Below are 25,665 nucleotides of genomic sequence, written 5' to 3' on the forward strand. Positions count from 1 at the left end.
CAACCCTGGTTTGTGCTTTGTGTTTCTGCAGGGTGATGCTGGGCCTCCAGGATCTGAAGGAGAGCAGGGGCACGAGGGGATACGAGTGAGTGACTGCAAACAACCCGCTAATCTCTTCCTTCCTTGTGTTTGGGTAAATCTGACCCAATTGTATATTTACTCCGTCACACTCTGAAGAAGACGTCTGATGTGCTCGTTGCGTGAAGAGAGCAGGATGATGGAACTGGTTCTGTCAGGTGGATTATGCAGGACATGGACTGCTCCAGTCTCACCGTCCATTCTGCTCTGTCCTGCTGAGTTTGATAATTAAACTTTTTGGTAACGCTTTCTTTTACAGTCCCCTAACTACCAGGTATTTACCTGGTAAATTCATGGTAACACAAACATGTTACTAGGTAGTTACCAATGGTAATAAGAAAGTAAATACAATGAAACTATGGCCAGCATACTGGACATTTACCTGGTAACTCAATCTTGATTTACCATACATATAACGGGGAAATAATTACCTGCTTATTACCAGTGGTAATTTTCCAATAACACAATTTAATTTACCAGGTAATTACCCTGTATTTTGGCCATGGTTTCATTTTTCTTACCTTCTTATTACAGGCTAATACCTAGTAAAAAAATGTTGTTACCATATATTTACTGGGTGAATAGCTAGTTATTAGGGGACTGTAGCTACCTGCTTATTACCAGCTTATAACCTAATAACACACTATAATTTACTATATAGTTACCAGGTAAATACCCAACATTTTGGCCATAGTTTAATTGTACTTACCTCGTTATTACCCACAGTATTTACCCAATAACACACTATAATTTACTATATAGTTACCAGGTAAATGCCCAGTATGTTGGCCATAGTTTCATTGTATTTACTTTCTTATTACCATTGGTAATTACCGAGTAAAGGCCACATTATACTTCTCCGACTGCGTATGCGTTATCCGTCTGCGTCACCACGGAGACGCCTCGAGCATTTATACTTCTGCGTCGTGGTGACGGACACTCGCTGCAATTTCCCGCCCGATCAGTAGGGGTCGCTGCGCAAGGTTGTTGTGCTTCTGGCTACAGTGAGCAATGGCGTCCGAGAAAGAAAGAGAGAGAAAGACTGCTGTTGTTGAAAAAGTGGCCGTTTCTCACTTTTCTGTGTCACGGAACGCAGTTTTAAGATAATTTGAGGCGAGAAATTGGCCATTTAGAGTCTAAACATGTGCTGTGTGTGTTAAGATATGACGTATTTATAGTTCGGCAGCGGCGTTATCGGCGGGGATCAGCTCCGCCTCTGTCAGGACGCCCGGAGCGCACTGAGAGCCGGCACAGAGCAGCTTAGCTCGGCCTGTCCTGAGGACCAATCGCAGCTCTTGCCGTCTCCGTAGTCCCTTGACGGAGTGACGGACACTTAAAAAATATTCCGTGCACCCGGAGACGACGCAGAGGCTCTTCGACAGGTTCTGCGTCGACGCAGAGGACTCTGCGTAGCTACGCAGAGCACTTTACGCAGAAGTATAAATTGGGCTTAAGACTTTTAGGTTACCATGAATTTACCAGGTAAATACCTGGTAATTAGGGGACTGTAAAAGAAAGTGTTACCAACGTTTTTAATGGAGCTTGATCACACAGCAGAGCCTCAGCCACACACAGACATGTGATTTTCTCCCTGATTGTTAATACCGTCTGATTAAAAAGATATCCAGGTAAACTTTCACTCTTATCCCAATAGTTTTTAAGCAGTGATGATCTAAGAAATAATTCTAGTGTTTAGATCTTGTGCTGGCTGGCTCATCTTACTGTATGCTGAGACAGACAGAGGAACCAGCAACATTGGGCTAGTGAAGCAAGACAGCTGCAAATAGGCTGCTGGAATTTAACTGATGACACAAAGAAGTGCCCATGAAAAGTCTCACAAGTGAATTCTACTGCTCAAAAATAGCAGTTTGATGACAGTTAAACACCCCGCCCCTGCACAGCCACTGTACACAGACAACTGCTCCCTCAGTCGGGTCTGATAGTGCTGCTTGACAGAGCCCTGCAATCTTACATAACATCATCAATGGCGTCAAAATGTACACACTGCTGCTTTGATTTATGAAGAAATGTTTTCTAATATATATTTAGCAATAATGTCCCTTTTGAGGCATTCAAGAAGGTGATCATTTAAAATGCCAGTAGACATTCTTACTGTCTAACTGTAACATAACTGGCCTGAACAACAATTTCTTTTTCCCTCTGTCACTGTTGACAATTTTTTAAAATATTTGTAGGGTCAACCTGGTCCCCCTGGTGAAGACGGCTCTCAAGGGAAAGACGGATTCAAGGTAATTAGAAGTTGTTTTTTTTCACACCCCTTTTTAATTAAATCAACCATGTAGCCTAAAAAGATTTAGAGATTTGTTTTTAGTGGGTTTAGTGGTAATAGTGAAAAAGTAACACGCCCAGTTTCAAACTAAGTTGGATTGGAAAATGAAGCCAAAATAAAAATAAACACAAGTTAAATTCATATTGACCGCTCCATGAAAAGATACAATGACCCTGTTTTAACAACTTTCAATCTCTCTCTCTCTCTCTCTCTCAGGGTGAGCCTGGTGACCATGGGCCAGTCGGAGAACCAGGTGATAAAGGGACAGAAGGAGACCCTGGACCCCCAGGACCACCCGGAGAGCATGGGAAACAAGGCTTTCGTGTAAGTGTTCCACAACTTTCAAGAGGTTGAACAAGAAACTGCTCCTTGTATTGACATTTGGACTAAAATGAAACTTTCACACAGTAAAATAAAAATTAAAATAACATCATAATTAGAGCTGATTTATAATTTGTTTCAGAACTTTGGAATTTTAAATACGTGCAATTGCAGCAGAAGATAGAAATACTCTTAACCAGTGAATGCCCTTCTATCCCAGTAGGTGTCAGTCTTCTCTTCTGCCAAAGTTACTGTCACAGATTGTGAATGTTGAGCACTATCTTATCATTGACAGTCTCTTCCAAGTGATTGTTTGTTTTGCGATAAAGATCTAGATCTACTTGTGGCTGATGAGGAGTAGGAAGGTTCACGGTGTCAGAAAGAGTGAACGTTTTAAGATTGTGCATACAGTACAAAATAAATATTACTCAGTTGTAGTAAATGTTTTAAACAATATTGTCTTTCCAGCTGTTAACTTCTGCACTAAAGATTCCCCACTGAAAATGTGGTTTTGGAAATCTGCAAGTTGGTGTTTATCAGATCAGATGAACTCACCCAAACCCTGCTCTGAACCACAGGCTCAAATAGATTACGCCAAGTCAAAGTCGCAAAGCTGATGATCTCAATAAATGGTGTTTTCATATGCATGTATCAATGCCCCCAGATTTAGGATAGATTTCTGATGATTGGTAATCACTCAATGAGTCTTCTGTTTCAGGGGCCAGAAGGAAAACTGGGGCCACCAGGGAACAGAGGACGGCACGGAAAGAAGGTGAGGACTAATAAGTCACTGTGGTTTACTGTAGACATGCACTGATCTCCAGAGATTGTCTGGGGGGCAATATGTGTGTACATGAATGTCTGCCAAAGTGGCTTCAGAGAGTTTCGAAAACACCAGAGAAACAGAGAAATTCACACCAAGTGAAAGGCGAGTGTCCTGTTTCCTGCATGATCAAGCCAAGTGCCACCTCATTGTCTGGTTCCTCTGGAGATTCTCCTGCCGTTTTGTTATACGTCTCACCCAGAAAATGTCCTGTGTTCCTCATATGTGAACAACAAAAGTCCAGAGAATGTTCAGATCCAAATCTCCAAAATGAAAATGGCTCTGATTTCAGTTTCTTGAATTATCCCTGTGGTCAAATTTCAAGGAGTTGACTCAAGTGAAAGACAAAAACCAGCGACTTCTATATGTTTTATTTCTGAAGAACAATTCCAAAAGGTTTTGAGTGTTGACTGTCCCTTGGACAGCTTGTCTCGATATTTGGATTTAGTCAAATCAAATCAAATGTATTTATATTGCCCACAAATACAGAACACGTTTGTCTCATTGGGCTTTCACAAGGTTGGTAACATCCTCTGTCCTTAGACCCTCGACCAGGGTAAGGAACTACCAGAGAAAAAAACCCTCATAACAGGGAAAAAGAAAGAAGTAGAAACCTTAGGGTGAACCACAAGTGAGGGATCTACTCCGTGGACGGACAGACGTGCAGTAGATGTTACCCAAAAGTACACAATTACAAAAAATAGAGGATGCAGGATCCATCTGGATCACTGGGTTTGTCACAGCCTGTAACGAAGGCTGTTGTGGTCAGAGACTTGGGGATGACGGGTCCTCGTTTCCGTCCTGGCCTCATCCCGTTCGCTGGTGGCTGCAGAAAGTAGTAGTAGCCTCGAAACTGTATCTGGATCCTGCAACCGATTTATCCTCCACCGGAGGGTGGAGATAGGCAGGGTACACCCTGGACAGTTTGATCATCTTTGTAGTCCATGTTGCTGACATGCTGTATCCTTCCAGGGAGAGAAAGGTCCTGCAGGTCTTGCTGGTGAGATTGGTGCGCGGGGAGATGTTGGCCAGCCAGGAGAGCTGGGCCTGAAAGGTGCCAGGGGAACTCGAGGTCCATCAGTGAGTTCCCATTCTTTCTTTAGCCCAGCCATTCAAAATATGAAACTCTAATCCAGAACCAAGGGATTTTATTTATTGTTGTGCTTCAGCAGTGAAGGAGATGTAATGAATGTAACATACGTGAGATGTGAACTTAGTACTAACCATATGTATATTCACCAATTTCAAAAAGCAGAGACCTTTAGAGCAATGTATAAAATGTGATGTGTTTACTTTGTCTTTATTTAAAGTCTGAGAGAGCAAGAGAGAAAGAAAGAGAGCTAGAAAAGACTTGAACATTTTAAGAAGGTGGCTTCCATTATTTTCTTCTTTATAGAGAGAGAAATCTCTCCTCTCAAGACTTCAATGTATTGTGAAAACTATGACTAATTCGACGTCTCATTCTGTGTTAACTTGTTGTTGCATTGCTTCAAGGGTCAACCTGGAGTCATGGGGATAGAGGGACAAGTTGGGCTGCCAGGATACACAGTGAGTTTTACCTGGTGGTGGTGGTGGTGGTGGTTATTCTAACTGTCAGCAAAGGTAAACATTATGGCGACATGGTTTATCCGTCAAAATGAATCATGCCTCGAGGCATTGAATAATGTCTACAGGCGGTAAAGACTTAATCAATGCAGATCTCATCCGTGCAGGTCGCCTTGTGCCATGAGCCGAGCATGTGCAGAAGACATCCTTGTCTAGTTTGAGTCCTGGTGGAAGGCATTACATTTGATCCTTGTCATTCTCATATTTCTCATTCATCCATTTAATTACCCAAGGAAAAGAAGAAGAAAAAACAGGGGAAAACCCTTTAAAATGCCACAAAAATAATTAGGCACTGAATTATACACAGTGAAGTCAACAGGCTTATTTTTCCAGGCAACTTTACAGCCCTGCTCATTGCCAACAATACTTGGTTGAGGTTGCATAACACCTCCAGTTTATTTAGTCAGTTTTTTTTGTGATTCTTCAAACTCCACTCTGGTGGCTGAGTGATTTCTGAGTCTCTGCCAAAATCCTAAATCCTAAAGTGACAGAATGTGAGAGCTGCTCTACAAGGAATTCTGTTCAGATTAATATGCTGACAGCCTTCACAGTGGAAGTCATGTTTTTATGACAATCGTGCTGTAGCCAGTAGACGTATTATGACTTCTTTATGTACAGTAATAAGCCTTCTTTCCTTTAGGGTTCCCCTGGCAAACTCGGGCCCATAGGAACACTAGGGCCTAAAGGTGAAAAGGTAAAACGATCGTTGAACTATTGTTTGCTTTGGCATATTTCGGCTAAGCGCTTCTATGTGATTTGTGGTTGCAAAATTCTGTTCCGCATGAATAAATGTGTCATAGTGTGTTTGTTATTTACATTCCAGGGTTACCCAGGCGAGGACAATAAGATCCCAGGACTGCCAGGGCCCTTAGGTGAACCAGTAGGTCTTGCTTTCCTTTAAACTCTCCTTTCTGGTCCCTGACACTATTCACTCGCTTTAAGTCCAAGTCAGTTCTGTACCAGATAGACACTGGAGGTAAAAGTCCATACTAAACAACCCCTGATTTTAGGACTCAGGGCAGCCTCATTTTGGTATACAGTACATTTAGCCTTTGGCAAAAAAAAAAAGTGTATTTTCTTTGAGCTTTTTTCAGGAAAGTAATTCATTAAGGTCGTTCACATGCAGCATCTCAAAACACTTGAAAAATGCATGGAAGAAGCCAGAGGTTGTTTTTTTTTACCGCTGGCCCCTCTGTCACGTCAGTTGTTACTAAGCAATTCAAAACCTGGGAGCTGCTGAGATGACTGAAGTTGCTGCAGTTTCACTGAATTAATGAATGCATTCAACTCAGAAAAAACAACTAAAAACATTGTATTACCAGTGCTGCTTTTGAAAGGGATCTCTGTATCCCAAAAAGTAGAAATGTTTTCATCTCAGCGCTATGCAGAGGCGCCCAGGCGCTTCACAACAGACGGGCGTCGCGACGCCATAACTCGCGTGTCTGATGTGTATCTCCATTGAAAAGATGGTAATTTAGATACATGAACAGCCCCTTAGAGTGATACCAAGAGAGAACCACCCATTTCAAAGAGTCTTAATAGGTTTAGGAAGCTGCCAATTACACAATATCATGACTTTGAATGTATGTTGAGACACATTTCCCTGCCAAAGCACATGACTAATGACAAAGGTGTACATAGCATGAAGAGCCAGGGTCAGTGGATGTGTATAGCAGCCTTTCATATGAATAGTATTGAATTATCAAGTTGGCACAGTGTTGTACTACACATCATGAGCAACACAATGGCAGCCTGTGTTTTGCTGCAACCTGTACCAACATTGGCAGAAAGTGAGGTTCAATGTGAAATTAGACCTTTCTATTTGATCCCAGTGAAGATCCAGACTCAGAGGGTCTATAGAATATGATCTATAGTAGTTACTCAGCTCAACTGGGGCTTTGTGGGCATAAATGACGGCGTGCATTTACAGTAACGTGTGTTCCTTTGTGTGTACACAGGGGCCCATAGGAGAACGAGGAGAGCGTGGAGAGCCAGGCGATGAAGGGTATCAGGTACCATTAAAATCAACATCAGACACATACCACACACGGTCACCACAGTGAGTCCTCGTCTGTGTGATTGTTCTTTTGGTGCGTCATTGAAACGAACGCCGCTGTGTTCAGTTCACGGCAGACCACACGCACGTAGGAGAGGATCACGGAATTCCCAGCAACAATGACGGTGAAATCTGTGGTCACCTGGCGTGCTTGCGTTCACAAATCATGCACACGAGCATGCACACACAGTTCCATGATTTTTTCGATTACATTCCACTGACTTCACAGTGAATTCTTTGTATCTGCATCGTCGCTAACACTAAACGTTAAGGAAATTCCTGTCAAGACTTGATGCTTCAAAGGAAAAATACAAGCTTTGGGTGTATTAGGAACTTGAGGGGAGCAATGAATGTGTCCTAAAAGGAAAAGGAATTCTATTTATTAGTGATATCATTGTCATGTTTTTTTTGCCCTTGATCCCTGTCTATTTTCTGATTCAAATGTTTGAATATTGAATGTAGCTGAGTACTCTCACACGTACTGCACTTCTTGATCCAAATACTGAGGTTCAAAGATGTCTTTATACATGCAAATCACTGATCCCATATTTTGGAGTAGACGACGTCTCACTCTGTTAGATTTGTTGGAACTGAAAACAATCGGTGAACGTATAGTTTTGTTACCGAGCCTCGCTTCTTTTCCTCACAAACTATCTTTGACAAGTACTGACACCGGCGTGAAGAGAACACAGCTACGTTAAATCAGTGACAGCTGACACGATTGCACCGCCCGCAACGTTTGTTATTTTAAGTGACGACAGCGATGAGAAGCGTCAGCTGAAGGTTTTTTCCAGTCTGATTTGCTAAAGATTATTATCACTGGAGTTTGGCAAACCTGCATCCATTTCAAAATGCAGTGTTTCACTGCTGAAGCCAAATAATATTATTGCACTTTCACAGGCGCTAATTTCCGCTGGCTTACGCAGTAAAACTTCTGAATGTTGAGAGTATAAAGAGCATAAACAACGTGATCATCTTTATTCCGAAGACCAACTCCGTCCATTTGGAAACAGGATGTCACTGGTCTTGCGTGTGGTTGACAATGGGCTCAACCAGCAAAACGTGATTTTTGACAGACAACACTGGTACAATATTTTAATCACATTTTATTGTAAGCTCACTGTCACGTTCTGATTATATTAACATTGTTTTTCAGGGCCACATTGGTGCCACCGGCCCACGTGGGGCTGTTGGACCACAAGGTCCACCGGTAAGTCAGTAAATGTAGTGAAGTACCATAAAACTATATACTGTACAATAATGTTTTTGCACTTAAAGTCCCTGGGGTTTTATTAACACTGATATAAAAGCATTGCATGTGTTGGAAAGGACAAAGTAACATACTGATAACTGCACAGTTGTGAGACTTAATATGTAAATACTCTGATAGTTCTGATACCTGAATATAGAATAGAGTCTTAGAATCAAATATTCATTCATCTTAATAGTATTGTTTGTTGACAGTGTTTGTGGTTTGTCTTGTTTTCAGGGATCACCAGGCCATCCTGGAGAACCAGGCCCAAAAGGAGAGATGGGAGCTTCGGTGAGTCAGTGAATGTTTCTACAAGCAGGCTGCTCTATTTTGGCTTTAATAAGACTCGGTAAATCTATTAAAACAGGCCTTAACCCTTTAAGGTACTACTCAACCATTTGCCACACTGTAAGTCACTATATCTCATTGAAAAATGCTTCAAGCTGAACTCACTAACACTTAATGTGACATTCTGAAAATTGTATTTTATGAATTATGCAAACCCGGTTTATTATACAGACGTCTCAACCGTTTGGTAGAGGCCTGTATCTGAAATACTGTAGGGTCTAATTTCACGTTATTGTTATCATAAGTAAATAAAATAAAATCATAAAAAATGCTTTGGCTTTTTTTCTTGGTGCGTACCTTAAAGGGTTAATCATCCACTGCCAGCAAGGGTGTTTTTGGTTGTGTGCTAAGTTTATACCTGACACTGTGGAATAAAGACAAATCCCTCTGCTTGCTGCCAGAGTGAGGCCAACCACAGAGTTTTGGACAACACGCCACTTTCCATTTTCCACCTGATATTAGACGACCCTGCTCGTACAAACTCGAGGATGTCAGTTGCATCAGAGAGTGTTGGCTATGAGTTGCAGTCTTCACAAGCAGAAACACAAGAGTGCAACGTTTTTTTCGTTACACTCATAACTGCGGGCATAGTTTTCTCAAATAACACAATGTTCTCATCTGTTAAAGAACATGCTTAAGCCTTTTTAACGTCCTCTTCCCACAGTTTTTCACCATAGGAGCTCTCTTAAGGGCTTAGGGATGCCTTGTAATTAAACTTTTGTCTTTTCTTAAAATGTAATTACTGTGAGTACCTCCATGTTAGCTTTATTCTACTCCATTTCTCCCATATTTATGAAAGGAACTTTGACTTTTTGATAGCTTGGACGATCACATTTGAGCATTAGGTGCAAAGGCAGACAGCTTTTTTATGAAAAGACCTTCCTTAACGCAAGTTGTTTAAATTCATCAGCCTTGTCAGAGGATTTCTGATTACATAACTGTAAAATCCCCACGTGAAATAATGCTGAGCCTCCTTCAGTTGAATTAAAAAGCGAAGCGTTCCCAGGTTTCCTGACATCACAGATGTTCTTCCACATGTGAAACAACTTGTATGCAACAGTGTTTATACAACCAGTTCAGATTCTATAGAAATATTTCTGTCTCCATGGGAGTATTTCTGTTAATGTATTCGTCTTGGCTCGAGCTTAAACTGAGTTTGAGAAAAACCTTCGCTTGCAACATATGGAGACATATAGATGGCATGCTTTCAAATATCAGGCACTGAACAGTCTGGCCTGGATACATTTACATTTTGAATTACATGTAATGGCATAAAGTATTGTTAAAACAAAACTGTTTCTGTCTTAGTCGTATGGCACATATTTCACCTGGACTGTATGAACCCATATATAACACAGTCTTAAAAGTTTCTGCTCCTCAATGAAAAGGGAATGAGATGGACATGTTTGTGCGTGTGTTTACCCAGGGGTCAGCAGGACAAAAAGGAGCAAGGGGGCTGAGTGGAACTCCTGGCATTGAAGTGAGTATCAAATCATCTCCACTGTGTACATGGTTAAAAGACAACCAGCAGCAGAAAGAAATAAAACAATCATTCAGGATGGGAATTAGTCTAAATTCCAGGCATTGGCTTTCCTTGCTGTCAAACTTTAATAATCTGTTAATTGGGTGCAGAAATCACATATTTTTGTTGGTAAAGGTCTGCAGGAATAATATGTTTTTTTTCATCCAGAGAGGAGATTGAGTGACTTTATAATCGTTTCAGGGGCCAAGTGGTTTACCTGGACTCGTGGGAATGATTGGATACCCAGGATCAGATGGTCCCCCCGGACTGACCGGTTTAACAGGACTACCTGGGAAAATGGGACGTCAGGTAATAAGTGACAGTGATTATCATACAGATAGGGACTATAGTCACATTGATTTGAGTGACGTATGGTCTAAAGAAAGTCATGTGCACATAAATGCAATACCTCTTACATATGGTGTCTGTTTCCTGGTATTAAACAGACTATGTGTACATTCACATTCGTATTTCCACTTTAATAACTTACTGTATTCTGTCTGAATTTGCCACATATATGTTACAATGTTAATGTCACACATGATATAGATGCCATTTTACCTCCCTGATCATTTGTAATGACGTAATAAGTCACTGAAATGTTTCCTAAAGGACAGACATGACAGGAGTTGTTGAGGTACGTGAATAATGAGAAGTCTGACTTCTCTCAAACATCGTAGAGGCAAGTGAGTTGAGAGAGATGACAGAGTGTGTCATTTTGTTGAAGGGAATCACAGTTGAACATTTCTAACCTGACTATGGAGCTGACATTGACGCGCACAGGAACAATGTGTCACAAGATCCTGACTTCACAGCTTTGTCCATTTTGTGCCGCCATACATTCAGTCATTCATGCATTCGTTACACAGCAAAAGTCTGAAGAAAGTGCTGAAGAAATCTAGGCCACAAATGAATAAACATGTGCCTCCTAATATAATATACTATGGTGGATTTAGTGCAGAATAAGCTGCTGTGCAGAACTGTGTTTACCTCATTACCCTCGTTGCCTTTATTTGACTGTATAATATAGTATGTGGCTAATGTTTTTCTTGAGTTATTTAAATTATACATACAGTAGGGCTCACCGGTGGCTCACCTAGTTATACTGATGCTCGGTACTAACCCCTTTTTCTCCTCTGCCTTGTGGTCATGCTCCACTGGCACCACCAAAACACATAAAGTCCAAAGGACATTAACAAGAAAAGCGGATTCATGTGACTGAGAGAGTGTGACTAAGTGTCATATAAATGTGGAGCCTGATTGGATTAAGATTTCATGCGTTACTCATGCATTACTTGTAATAATTATTTTAGCTACTTCATTTATTCACTTATACTAAAATGAACTCTTTTCCGGGTAGCATGTTTCTGTTGAGCCAACAGCCTGCTTCTTTGCTTTTTTATGGTGCTATTTGTCTATAAAGCATGCCGGGCTGTCAACAAGCTGAGGTCAGCAGGAAATGTGTGTCCTTATTAGTCATTATTCCCATAATTGTCATAACCGTCTAATTTATTGTTTCCTTATTATCTGCTGCATATTCATTCCTGTTCACCTTGCCAGCTGGATGCTATCTGCACATCGAAAGGGGGAAATTCGTTTGGAGCATTTCTGTTTCACAGTTGTGAGCAACAGGAAAGAAATGCAAGCTGAAAGTCGCTCTTGACGCTTTTGTCCGTATTGAAATTCAAACACCAGGCAGGTGCTGTAGCAGCAGTTCCTGCCATTCAAAACAAGACCCAACACACTTATAATGCACGATAATGATAATGCAATAAGAGTGAGTGTTGTATGGATTAGTGATGTCATTTAGATTGTAGATGGTCTAGATCAGGGGTGTCAAACTCAAATACACAGTTGGCCCACAACGTAAAAACTTGTTGGCCCACATTGATATTTATTGAATAATCTTCTTCCAGATAACAACAATTAACATTTTCAATACTATCCAGTATATAACTAAATATTGCAGACTTGCAAAATAGAATTTCAAATAAAAAACACATCATTGCATTCATTTCTTAAATAAAATTCAAATAAAGATCATATGCTTCTTTTTTTTATTTGCACCTTTCTGATTTAATTGTAAACAGTAACCTTTTTCCACAGGCTAATCATAATTTTAAAAATAACAATAATAAACCAAATATCTAATAATAGTATCTTTGAACGTGCAACCATTCAAACCCATTCCTTGAAGTAGCATAAAAAAGTGCATGAAAAAAATGTATTTAGTTAATTATAGCTCAGTTTGCTACACACTGGCATCTCCTTTTGGATGCTAGTTCATCAATGTTTGGGCTCAGGCTCTGAGCTGAGGATATACATCCGTAACGTAACCAGTACGTTATGGAACGCACACGGATGTATACAGCGTCCACGCAGACTACGAGTGATGCTGTATACCAGCGGGCCAGCCCTGGTAATCATTGGGTATTGCTTCACGGGGCCAAATATAATTACACTGCGGGCCAAATTTGGGCCAGCGTTCGACACCCTTGGTCGAGATGGGTAATGTGCAGCAGTGCAACTCCAAACTGCTCGCTGATTTATCTGCTCTCTTCCTGGTGATCGAGGGAACAGGAGCCATAATGTGAGGCAGCGACCAGTCAATCTGTTATTCTAATATCAGTCGCTCCCCTCCTGCTTCAACACACTGCTGATGGAGCAGGAAACCGCTGCGGTCTGTGGCGTCAGAAAGCCACTCTGTGACAGGCAGTCAGTTTTATGGCTAAACTCTCCGAGCAACGCTGTCAAGAAATATTGCAACCAGTAGAGGCCAGCAGATGAGAGCACAGTGTTTTCCAGCCATGACTTTACAGCAAAGTTAGAATTATGTTCAGAGTTATTGAACTGAATGTCTGACATAGCAGAGTCCATCATCAATCAGTCACCTTCTTCTGGGTGAGGTTTCCAAAAGACATTAACAATAATGGTAAGTTTTCTTTTGGTCAGTTATGGTGAAACTTTTAAACCATATTGACTCCACATTTATGACAAAGCCTGCCACTGAATGATGTGGCAGGCTTTGTCCTGATCTTTGATGGTGCATCTGTGGATTATCCAATAAGTGCTGAGTCAGCTTGTTCGATGCTGACCTTTCTTAACTCAAACAAAGAAGTTTGACCTCTGAGTCCTAAGATCTTAATGACATCTTCTGGATGAAGTATCTTCAAGTATCTTCACTCAAGTCCAGCTCCCCTGGATGTTTGCAGCTGTGTAACCAAACACCTGATTTGACATTTTACAAAATGTCGTTGACACAACTCTGCTTTCCTCGCAGGGTCAAAGAGGCTTGGTGGGACTTGAGGGACTTGCTGGACTTCCGGGTCGCAGGGGAGAGGCTGGACTTCCTGGACACATTGGAGAAATGGGACCGCCTGGACAGAAGGTAAAAAAACAAAACAAAAACAAAAAAAAGTTTTGTATTCTAAGTTGTTGTTGCAAAGTTCCTGCCTCGGCAAAAAAGTGACCTGACCTGTGTTGGCTCAGGGGGAGCCTGGTCTGCCAGGAGACAGAGGAGCCTCGGGATTCAAAGGCATGGAGGGAACTTCTGGTGACCAGGGCAAGAAAGGCGATCTAGGACCCAAAGGACAACCAGTATGTGTATCTATGATCTACAGCATCTTTATCTCCATCGCATATTAAATATCCATCAACTGGAAGAATAACAACAGCGGTGTTGTGCATATCATTGCAGGTTAATTTTATAGGGAATTTGCTCATGTACAAACATGGACTAAATAATCTATTTCATGAAAATGTTACCGGAAAATCCCAAAAATGCTGCCATTATTATGAATATTTTAACAGCTCTTGGTTTATTTCTAATATTTGAACCTCTGAATTATCGTTTTTATACCTTCTTTTAATGTTAATGTTAATTTTAAAGTGTTTTTCTCTCAAGAAATGTGTTCCTTTGCATGGCATACCCCCCAATAATTAAACCAAAATATGGCATAATGGAGTATATTCCAGCAGTTTAATTATTGTATATTTACTCTTTCTCTGGGGCTGATTCTCGCTGGTTAATCCCTGAAACATTAGTAAGTCTGACAAATTAATGTTGCAGTACAGTACAAGATCACACATTCAGGACACAAACTGTTCCACGCTCCCTAATAAAAGTAAATGTGTCGTCAAAAATAGTTTTGAAGCTGTAATTTTAACGTAAACTTGTTGTGTAATCTTGTTTTAAATTAATACCGTCGCTAAAATTTTGCTGGTTTTCTAAAAAATGCATTATGTTTTTCTGATACCTTTCTAAATATATATATTGGGGGGTTCAGGTAGCCAGTCTGCAGTGGGGTTGAAAATCTGTGTCTGACACTTTTCCCTCCCGGAATGGAATAAGAAATTATGTGGGCGAGACCGGGAATGGAAACACTGTGCCTGGTAAAGACGAGTTATATAAGATCCTCGCACACCAGAGACCTGGAAAAAGAGGTGCTCCGCTCTACTTATGTAACTGCTCAAAATGAAGAATAACGGAACAACACTGAGTCCCCGGCTCTCCCCTCTTTCCACCAGTTATCTCCATTGAAGTTTGTGAAACAGAGCGCAGACTCAGGCCCTTGGGTCAGATCCCTTTACACTATTCACTGAATAGAGCTTCTCGGCCAAAGTCGCAGGGTGGAAAGTGGAGCTGTGCAGAGGATGTGATTGACTGGCTGTACAAACATTGTGTCTGCCACCCTGACAGGCAGCACTCAGGCACAGAGCAGGGAGCAGACACCTAATCCTACTGTGTGTGTGTGTGTGTGTGTGTGTGTGTGTGTGTGTGTGTGTGTGTGTGTGTGTGTGTGTGTGTGTGTGCGTGCGTGCGTGTGTGTCTGTGTGTGTGTGTGTGTGTGTGTGTGTGTGTGTGTGTTCTTGTACTTGCGGCATACTGAGGACCAGTGAGGGTTTTTAACCAACAAAGTGAGGTCAATTTTACGGAGTGAGGACATTTTGGCCGGTCCTCACTTTGTATTCATTGAAATCACTTCCTTACGTTGTAAACATGCTATACTCAATTTGTCAAAAAAAAATTTTGAGACATAGTATAGTATAACGTTTTTGTCAAATTTTGGACCAAAAATGTTGGGTCAAATTTTTTTTTAATTTTGGGTCAATTTTTGTTTTTAATTTTGGGTAAAAAAAATTTTTTTAACTTTGGGTCAATTTTTTTTAAAATTTTGGGTGACACAGTATAGTATGATGGTTTTGTCAAATTTTGGACCAAAAATTCTGGGTCAATTTTTTTTTTTTAATTTTCACATTTTTACATTCATGAAGTAGATATTTGTAATTGTGTTGATTTATAAAGTGGAAATGCTGGTCCTCACTTTGTCAGCAACCCAGTCCTCACTATGCAGCAAGTACAAGAATGTGTGTGTGTGTGGGGGGGGGGGGGGGGTGTGTGTGTGTGTGCGTGTGTGTGTGTTTGGGGTTACTTTAAAGCCAGACATAAAGTGTGTGTGCCCCATTTTAATCCATTTCCCAGGATTAAAAATGACAAAAAAAAGTGAAATCTGTATGTGGATATGAAATGTGTAAAAAAGACATGGTCCTTTCGATGATATGATGCCACCATCTTTTCTGTTTGTAGGGAGAATACGGAAATGTGGGCATGGTGGGTTTGCAAGGCTTTCCAGGTCCAAAGGTAAGTCTCTGGGCACCTAAACTTACAGTTAAACAGCCATTAAACAATTTAACTGAAACAAAAATTATAAAACATATTGGAATTATATTGTTATATCAACTTACACAAGCTCATTTTCTTTCAAACAGGGACCAAATGGTGATTTTGGATTTAGAGGCTTCCCTGGCCCCAAAGGACCGATGGGTACTGCGGTAAGTTTAGCAGCGGTAGAGCAAGTAACCACACCACAACACTGCTGGTTATCAAACCCTAAACGATGACTAGGGTGCAAAGAAATGTTAAGGTCCCCCGTTCACTTCAGTGTAGTTGCAGAGCCAAAGACCTTATTACACTATAATAAATGGAACGTGTACAATTTTTCTTGTAATCGCCTTCCATTTTGTTGTGTTGACCCTCAATTATAATGTTTGTTTCAGGGATTATCTGGACCTGTAGGCCCTGAAGGAACGATGGGTCCACTGGGCAAACCTGTAAGGAGTTTTGTAATGATGACCAATATTTGGATCAGTGTGTTAATTAATGAAATTCAAGTGGAGGTATAACATTTCATGTGGTTATTTTTTCTTTTCTACAGGGACCAAGGGGTCCAAAAGGAGGTTACGGTGAAATGGTGAGGATTGCTTCAAAAACACCCCAAGTTTATATGACTTAGAGAGCATGTGATTACATGCTGCTATATCAATGTCAGGACAACACACCTATGAATTCTTCAGCGGGAAGTGTTCCGAAGTATACCGTGGTGTAAATACAAAGACCGCAATGATGGAAGCTCTGTTTAAAGATGCATGAATGCAGTGGGAGGTTTTTCGTTTGTCTGACTGTCTTAAAGCGTCAGCAGATCACAGTGAGTGAATCATAGCTGTAACCCGGTGTCTCCCAGAGGTCGCCGTGGGAACTTACAGTACGCACAGACCTCCTTGTGTAAACACTGCAAAGGAAATGCCTTGTCAAAATGTTAGCATGGTAAACCACAGTGCAGTCCACACACATTCACTTCTGTTTCCATTCTCCCAGTCAGTGATGTAAACTTTAGTATGATTCTCAGCCTTGGCCTAAACCCCCCCCCCCCCCCCCCCTTGCAATTTACGCTACCACACACATAAACACACTGTATACACACTGAGCCCACATTCATGCTGTTTCCTCAAGCCGATGATGTCAAATATGTGCATACATTCACATGAACGACACACAAAACCACTCGAAACGAAAAATGTAATCAAGTTCAGCTGTTTCCAGTGTCATAGGTACTACAGAGCATTGTTGGAGTCCTCAGCAACCACAGATGGTGACCACTAACAATGAGACACATCATAGACAATGATGAGGAGAGAAAGTTAACCTGTTTTAGCCCATGTACACTCACAAAATTATTTTTTTATTTTTTGTTTAATCATGTTAATAAACAGTCTGTGTCATGCTTTCAGGGGCCCCAAGGACCACAGGGAGGTTCAGGACCCAGAGTAAGTCTCAACTTATCTGTTTGTCTGTCTGTCTGTTTTTCTATCTATCTATCTATCTATCTATCTATCTATCTATCTATCTATCTATCTATCTATCTATCTATCTATCTATCTATCTATCTATCTATCTATCTATCTATCTATCTATCTATCTATCTATCTATCTATCTATCTATCTATCTATCCATCTATCTATCTATCTATCTATCTATCTATCTTTCTATCTATCTATCTATCCACCCATCCATCCATCCATCCTTCCATCATAGATAGATAAATCTGATCTTGTCTCGCTTGCTTTCTCGTGCTCTTATTTGCTTCGTTGCTAAAACCACATGACCACTGTGGGGGATAATTTTTCACCGTGACTTGTTCTCTCTTCCCACCTCAGGGACCCCCTGGTGCTCCAGGTCCAACGGTAAGTGCTTCATGTCATAAACAGACAGCCAGGATGATAAAAGTCAAGAATCCTGCTTTGAGATTGATTTAAAAAACACAGGTTTTGGTTTTGGGGGCCATAAAGTTAGAGGAAAATGTGTCCAGTGGACAATATTTCAGCAACACCTGGAAGGAATTTTATGACCTGTCACACAAACATCCACATGGACGAACCTGGTCACCCAAAGGTAAAGGTCACGTTGACCTAATAGAGCTTGCATTTTCTCTTAATTAAAGAGTTAATTATGAAAGTTCAGCTACAGTTGAATGTCAACAGTTACCTCTGTGTGTGACATAACATGGTGTTATGTAAAAGGAAAAAAAACAAAACTTTTTCTGGCAATTATTTGGCATCCTCGCTAAGAGACAGCAAGAGTTCCTTCATGTCGTTCTGGCTGGAGAGCAACGCTGTTACGTCTCTCCTGTAATCCAAGATTCTCTCCTGTCAAGATCTATTTCTCTGAAAGCAGAGCAAAGCCAGGACGCACTGCAGCCAGGGCTAGAATCTTTTGTCACTGATTTGCTAACATATAGAAGAGCCAACTAATCACGTCGACTCATCGTTGAACATCTCCACTTTATCATAACGTCTGGATAAAGTTTAGGCTGCTCCCGTTTGAACATTTCTAAGAACACTAAAAGCCTGAGACCCAAGGGCGCACACTGGTCTTAGACTTAAAGACTCCGCTTTACATCAAATGCATTCTGTTTTGTTTCCACACATTGTGGGATGACTGCAGTGTTTATGCTGAGTGGAATGTCTTCCCCTGGAATGTGACGGTTTATTGATGGAAGACTTCTTTTTCACTGTTTTTCTGTTATTGAAGCGTGCAACGGTTCTATGAAAAGTTTTCTCTGTAAACTGGACGTGTGTTGATTTCTGAAACCTCATCAACACGCCCATGTATTCTAAGATCTTTCAGTTTAATCACGAACGTGAAGCTGAACCTGTTATATCACATTTATCTCACTGATTTACATTCCACAGAGGCAGATATATGATTACTCAGCGGTCTACAGTCTATCAGACTCCAACGCCGCCCTCAGGACAGAGGTACAGTTAGACACCGGCTGAGCAGATTAAATATCAAGGCATTTTCATACTGTATGTCATTTCTGATTTTGACTCGATCGTCCTTATCTGTCTGAACCAGAGTTTCCAGAACACGGAGATGAGCCTGCTGGATCAGAATACAGAGATACTGAAGACTCTGCGTTACCTGAGCAGTGTGGTTGATAGCATCAAAGAACCTCTGGGCACCAGAGAGAACCCAGCTCGCATCTGCAAAGATCTGCTTGACTGTCAACACACACTTAAAGATGGTGAGAGACTTACCGTGGACTTTCAAATGAGTTTTTGTTTATGTGTGTGACGACCTTAATTCCATGTAGATGTCGTGTGCGTATATATATAAAACCTTGTCTTGTTTTCTCTGTTATTTCTTTCCTGTCTTCTGTTTGAATGGGGACTTTTTAGGTTGGTTCTGGATTGATCCCAATCTGGGCTGCATATCTGATGCCTTCAAGGTCTTCTGCAACTTCACTGCAGGGGGGAAGACATGTTTACACCCACTGGCCTCTAATAAGGTAACTACAGTATACAATTTGAATATTTTTAAATATATGAATATTCCCCCTTTTGCCCACGTCAAAGTCTTTGAACAAATTCTGAACATCAGCATGACAATAAATGCACAATAGATTGACTGATTGACTTAAAATCAAAATTTCAGTGAGTATTTAAGATGTTTCAACATTTTTAATTTAGAAACATTTGATAGAAAACAACTTAATTATAATGCATCTATGTTGACAGATTGATCACACTACATATCTTGCTGTCTCTCGCCCATAGATGGAGTTCGGTGTAGGCCAAGTCCAAATGAAGTTTCTTCATTTGTTAAGCACTGAGGCCAGCCACAGCATCACACTCCACTGCCTGAACAATCCACCCGACGACCCATCGGACAGCCCCACCTCCACTGGAAACGCTCATACGCAAAACCCCACATTTCGGTTTCGGGGCTGGAACAAGCAGATGTTTGTGAAAGACACACTACTTGAACCACATGTGCTACAAGACGAGTGCAAGGTAACTGGCCAGCGACTGGGAAGTGGATCGATAGATAACCAGAGTATGGGTCAAAAAGGACATAAAAAAAGTGACCCTAGTTAACGTGAGGTGGGTTTTCAGTTGCAGCGTACTACATTAAAAGGATAAACAGCCATCAAATTCTTATTGCACAGTATGAAATAGCAGGTCTATAGCAGGGTTTAAATATAAAAAGTGCATTTCTATGAGACGTGACCCATAGCAGGGTATAAAAAATAATAAATAAGACTATTTCCACAGTATGAAATGTATTTTTTTATTTTTTTTACAGTATATGAAATATAGAAATATAAATATCACAGTGTGAGATGTGATTTTAGCAGCATATAGAATATAAATATCACAGAATGAAATGTAATTTTGCAGTATATAAAAATAGAAATAGAAATATTTACACAGTATGAAAGTGATTTTAGCAGGGTACCAGTAAAAATATAGATATTGCACAGTTTGGAATGTAATTTAAGCAGGATAAAAATCTGTATATACAATATAAGTGCTCAGTGGGATGTATTTGGTGGGCTGAGAACTTAGTCCGACATTCATTGTGTTATATAAGTATTTAAATATTATTGAATTACTGTCAACATGAAATATTAAAAGCTTCCCTCATTTTTTTATCTGTCAGATCCAAGACGGGAATTGGCACCAGTCACATTTCCTCTTCCATACTCAGGACAGTCGTCAGCTACCTATTGTTGACATACAGGAATTTCCCACATCACAGCCCACCAGACAGCAGCATATAGAAGTTGGTCCAGTCTGCTTCCTCTGACACCAACACCACTATCCTGTAACCAACTTACATAAACGACTTAAATGCAAGGCTGTTTCAAAATGGCTGCCTACCAAAGAGAAGCTTGAACACCAAGCCTGAGCGAGTGTCCATGGGAGTTAATCATGTGCCATGGAGAGTTTTGAAAGGACTTTCAAAGGTCCATTTGAAGGCAGACCTGTAGGAAACTTGATCTCTGTGGGACATCCGGGAAAAAGGAAAGGCAAAGGAGAACAGCGTATACTAATATTTATCAAATAAATGTATAAAATGTGTTTGTTTGTTTAATTTTCCAGTCGAATGGTGCTTAGGTTGGCTGTCTATGGACCCATGTTAATCCCTGATCATAGGATAGGGCCTCACCGAGCAGCAGCCTAACCCAAACCCTCAAACTCACATATCCCTCTCACCCCAGAACACAATCAGACCATCCTAGACTGGGGACAAACCCGAAGGAGCGTGCCAGGCCTTTACATAGGAGCACTGTCTAGACAAAGGTGTATATGAGTGCAATAGCATGTGGATAATGTGCGTCTGCTTTAAATGTTTAATTTTCCCCAGCATACACCTATATTTAACCTTGTTTTCACCTGCAGTTCTGTTCATCTTTACAGATGGCGCTCTACCTCTCCCTGCTCATTGCTTTTCTAGAATAGTTGCTCATGTCAAGTTAGTCGTTTTGCCATTTGTGTTGTATGTACCGGTTACATCAAGATTTGCAATGTTGTATAAGTACTTATGTTGATTTGGTCATTTCTAATTTATGAACCATTTTTTAATAGATACACTACATATATTTGTAGCTTTTCCTTCTATGTGGTAGGTTCTTCAGGGGGAACCTGTCATTGGTGCTGCAACAAACAAGAGTCATCCGTTTTTACATTTCTTGTGTATATATTGACAGCATACTGTTTGTTTATTTATATACTTTTTTTTTTGCTCACATCACTGTATCACAGTAAATTATACTCAGAGAACTATTTGGTCAACCACAACTCAGTCTGAAGAAGTATTTATATTCTAAAGGTGTGTGTGTGCGTTAACACCTGTGACTTTTATGTTTGTCATACTGTTGTTTCAACCCATCCAGTGGCGACTATGTGAAACTGGCAGCTACAGTGAGGCCAGAGTCAGAAAACACAAATACAGTCATTTCATATTAAGTTATATTACCTTGAACAGAGTGTAATTATATAAAGTCTGTGGCAGATAATGTTGGATGCTTATGTGTAAATAATAAATAAGTTGTCAATTAAATGCAACAATTGCATTCTTTTAATCAATTTACGAGTCTGTACAAAAAGGTTAAACTTCCTCACGACAAATTATTCCACATTTGTGTCAGTTCAAGACGTTCGTAAGTCCCGGGACACACTGCGGTGCCTTTGAGCAAATTGCCTTAACCAAATGTGTGCTGCTATTTAAAAAAATACTTTAAACCAGGATTAAATGGTTAGATTCCTCTAGAAGTAACAGTTGTAATTGCTACTAAAAAGGCACTTCATGCATTTCCTGTATTTAGCCAAACAAGTGTATTCCCACCATCCATTCATACTCTAAACCAAGAAAAAGAGGCTGTGCTTAATGTTGTAATGAAAGTGTGGTGTCTGTTACGACTCATCCCACAGCCACAACAAACGTATACTGGATAATCTTCTTTGAAAAGTGGTGAGAATGTTTCACAGATTTTCACCAGTTTACTTATTCCACTCTGAAATCAACTCTCAAAGAGGACAAAAACATTCAGATCCTTACATAAAATCCAAAGGTGCCCCAAGTAGAAGGATGCAGACTGCTAAAACAATGTCTCCGGAGAAATAAATAAAATGATGCTATCAGTTTGTAAATAATGTGCCTGCAGATAGATTAGCTATGTAAGATACAGAGAAGAACTTACATGCACAAATATGTTTTGGGGTTTTTGGATAGCTACTTTTTTGGGTGAACTCATTGACAGTATTTCCTCTACACACAACACATTTCATAGTTGGAATTATGTATTTAAATTTTAAAGGTCCTGTGTGTAACATTTCATACATTCATTTGCAGAAATTGGCAAAAGTGTTTGATTACATGTTAGACTCAGAATAAGCCTTTTATAGATAATATAGGCAAAGGCCTTGGTTTACCGAGGCGACCGTTTGTGGCGCCGTGTTTATACAGAAGCCCGTAATGGACAAACCAGCAGGGGCATACGTTTGTCTCTTTGAAGCAGAAACTTACTACTCAAATTCATTTTGGTATGCAAAGGGCACCTTAGTTCCATGACATGCTGAGGAAAGGGAGGGGTAAACAGAGTCCTATGGTTGTTCTGCAGTCTCACCAGTAAATATCACACACTGGACCTTTAATATTTATAGAGTAAGTACTACCTGTACCAAAGGATGGATTATTTCTTTCATGGGCCCAAGCCTCTGTGCTACTCTCCCCATATCTTCACTACAGTGTTATTCATCCTAGTATATTGATGGGGCCAGTGTGAGAAATATCCATTAACAATCGGGGGGGGTCCCCATCTCCCATTTGTTGCGCAATACTGTTTCACCACCCCAGGTGCTACCCTGCAGTATTGGCTTCCCTGTAAGATGTGGGCTTGTGTGGGCCTTTTCCACAGCGCCATTTGGAAAGCAATTATTAAATATTAAAACATTAAAAATACACAATTAGAAATAAAATAATTTACATTATGTCTGGTTAAAAAAGATAAGAAAGAATGCAAAGTGTATTATGTATGTAGATCATATATGTGTAAAACTGAAATTACAAAAATCTTTAGGAAAACAACACGCTTTCCAATCACACTGTAACATGGTTAGACCCCCCTCAAATTTTGCATTTGAGGCTTTCAGGGGGTCTTGAGTGCTAATCGGGGGGGTCTAACCCCCCCAGACCCCCCTGTATTTCGCACAGTGGATGGGGCCCTCAGTCATGCAGGGAGTCATGCTTTTCCAGTGGCTCATACTCCTTCCTCATAATTACATGTACTGTACTAAAAAGTGTATTGTGCATCATCAGTGATGGGCGACATACTATCAAGTTTTTTTTTCTTGATAGTCTGCGACTGTTTGGCTATGCTGTGAGGGACAAAATGAATACTTATGAGCTCGTCTGTCGTTGTAGGGTTGACGCTCCGACACCAGGGGTCTCTACTGAGCAGGTTTCCAACCGGAACTCGTCTCCCACGTGCATGCTTGTGCATGGCTACAGGCGGAAGAAGGTTTGTTTTGATCTCGTCGTTGGTTTATAACGTGCGGCGACGGCTCTGCTGACATGTGCACTTTAGTTTTACCATCAACAGATATAATGTCAGCGGCGGAGAACGGAGAGAAGGAGGAGGAGGAAGAGCCGAGAGTGACGAAAAGAAAGATTTCTCTGTCTCAGTGAGTGTTTTATAACAACATCATGAGCTAACCGCTAACTCTGCTAAGTACCAAATCCGGTTCATGTGCTGAGTGCTGCTTTGGTCGAGGCTGGTCTGAATCACGATTGCTTTTTTATTTTTTATTCACAATATCGCATTTAGATGTGACTGTGTGTATTAACGTCAATCAGTTGATAGTTCACACTTGCAGCGACATGTATCATGGCTCACTGCTTTATACGTAACATGAAAACGTGTAACATTAAACATATGAAATGTGCTGTGGTCGAAAACTAAAAAAAAAAAAAGACACGTACTCGATGTAAAAGAACGGTTGAAAGGACATTTCAATAGCACGTAAGTATAGTTTACGTTAAGCATAATTCTACAGCACCCCGACCACACCAACAATATTTTCTGTCAGATCTTTTTATGAGCTCAATTAGTCATGGTATAGTTGAGGACTAGGCTACCCCTGAATTGATGGAGGGTTGTGTTTAACTTAATTTTACTTCAAGGAAGTCTGCTTAATATACAACTTGTATATCAACTAAGAAATATTAGGATAGGCCCATTCCATCCATCCATTATCTACTGCTTTATCGTCCACAGGAGGGTCGCAGGGGGTGCTGTGCCTATCTAAGCTGACTAGAGCTGCAACTAACGATTATTTTCGTAATCGATTAATCTGTCGATTATTTTCTCGATTAATCGATGAATCGTTTGGTCCATAAAATGTCAGAAAATGTTAAAAAACGTTGATCAGTGTTTGTCAAAGCTGGAAATGACGATGTTCTCGAATGTCTTGTTTTGTCCACAAACCAAAATGATTCAGTTTTAATGATTTATTTATTCTGTGGAGCAAAGAAACCAAGAAAATATTCACATTTAAGAAGCTAAAAGTATCATAAATCTTGTATTAATCAAGAAAAAAGCTTCAAACCGATTACCAATTTCAAAATAGTTGGCGATTAATTTAGTAATCGATTAATAATCGATTCATCGATGAATCGTTTCAGCTCTAAAGCTGACATAGGGTGATAGGCAAGGTACACCCTGCACAGTTCGCCAGTCCATCGCAGGGACACATATAGAGACAATAAGCCTATTCCATGGTAAATGTTCTGACAGGTACAAGTGGGTCAAGCCCAGGTGTGAGCAATTTAATAATGATGGCGTAGTTCCATTTAGCTTCCTCAGGCTTGGGCTGGATGCTGGCTTACTGTCATTGTACAGAGCAGAGCGTTCATATAAGTAACACCTGTGCTTTTTTACTAGAACATGTCAAAATGTCTGCTGTGTTTTTGTCTTTTTAACAGTTGTTGCTGTATTAATGCTAAAATTATCTAATTTGCTTTCTTCTATGCTAAAGGAGAAGCAATGCGACACCTTGTCTTTTGACAAGCTGCAACTTAAATATTAGATTTCATTGACTTTGGTTGTGGCATGATTGTTGAGGGTTGGAGACCTAACTGTAAACAAAGTTGCCACAAAGGCCTTGTATATTAGTGAGATTAGGTAACCATGAACTGACGGAAAGTTTAAAGCATCTCAGAATTCACAAAGTATGTTGAACCTA

At 40.4% G+C, this 25,665-nt stretch overlaps 2 protein-coding genes across 2 annotated transcripts in view; both read left to right on the top strand.

Annotated features, from left to right (window-relative positions):
• The window catches only part of col24a1 (collagen type XXIV alpha 1 chain), a 95,407-nt gene extending 73,465 nt beyond the window's left edge, over positions 1-21,942 (top strand). Inside the window, exons 35-60 of the mRNA XM_083888137.1 lie at positions 32-85; positions 2,274-2,327; positions 2,585-2,692; positions 3,408-3,461; positions 4,485-4,592; positions 5,007-5,060; positions 5,758-5,811; positions 5,941-5,997; positions 7,076-7,129; positions 8,330-8,383; positions 8,663-8,716; positions 10,200-10,253; positions 10,497-10,604; positions 13,576-13,683; positions 13,785-13,892; positions 15,883-15,936; positions 16,065-16,127; positions 16,353-16,406; positions 16,511-16,546; positions 17,364-17,399; positions 17,791-17,817; positions 18,826-18,891; positions 18,992-19,160; positions 19,315-19,424; positions 19,693-19,929; positions 20,579-21,942. Of these exons, the coding sequence (XP_083744263.1) occupies positions 32-85; positions 2,274-2,327; positions 2,585-2,692; positions 3,408-3,461; positions 4,485-4,592; positions 5,007-5,060; positions 5,758-5,811; positions 5,941-5,997; positions 7,076-7,129; positions 8,330-8,383; positions 8,663-8,716; positions 10,200-10,253; positions 10,497-10,604; positions 13,576-13,683; positions 13,785-13,892; positions 15,883-15,936; positions 16,065-16,127; positions 16,353-16,406; positions 16,511-16,546; positions 17,364-17,399; positions 17,791-17,817; positions 18,826-18,891; positions 18,992-19,160; positions 19,315-19,424; positions 19,693-19,929; positions 20,579-20,725 (2,082 nt within the window). The 3' untranslated portion in view covers positions 20,726-21,942. The remainder of the gene's footprint in view (positions 1-31; positions 86-2,273; positions 2,328-2,584; positions 2,693-3,407; positions 3,462-4,484; positions 4,593-5,006; positions 5,061-5,757; positions 5,812-5,940; positions 5,998-7,075; positions 7,130-8,329; positions 8,384-8,662; positions 8,717-10,199; positions 10,254-10,496; positions 10,605-13,575; positions 13,684-13,784; positions 13,893-15,882; positions 15,937-16,064; positions 16,128-16,352; positions 16,407-16,510; positions 16,547-17,363; positions 17,400-17,790; positions 17,818-18,825; positions 18,892-18,991; positions 19,161-19,314; positions 19,425-19,692; positions 19,930-20,578) is intronic.
• Positions 21,943-24,008: 2,066 nt separating this feature from the next.
• znhit6 (zinc finger HIT-type containing 6) overlaps positions 24,009-25,665 on the top strand; it is a gene marked incomplete at its 3' end in the record, with an annotated part of 28,640 nt that continues 26,983 nt past the window's right edge. The window contains exon 1 of the mRNA XM_083887751.1: positions 24,009-24,105. Coding sequence (XP_083743877.1) covers positions 24,029-24,105 — 77 coding nt within the window. The 5' untranslated portion in view covers positions 24,009-24,028. The remainder of the gene's footprint in view (positions 24,106-25,665) is intronic.

The sequence above is a fragment of the Microchirus variegatus genome, assembly GCF_963457635.1.
Source record: "Microchirus variegatus genome assembly, chromosome: 4".
NCBI classification, from domain to species: Eukaryota; Metazoa; Chordata; class Actinopteri; order Pleuronectiformes; family Soleidae; genus Microchirus; species Microchirus variegatus.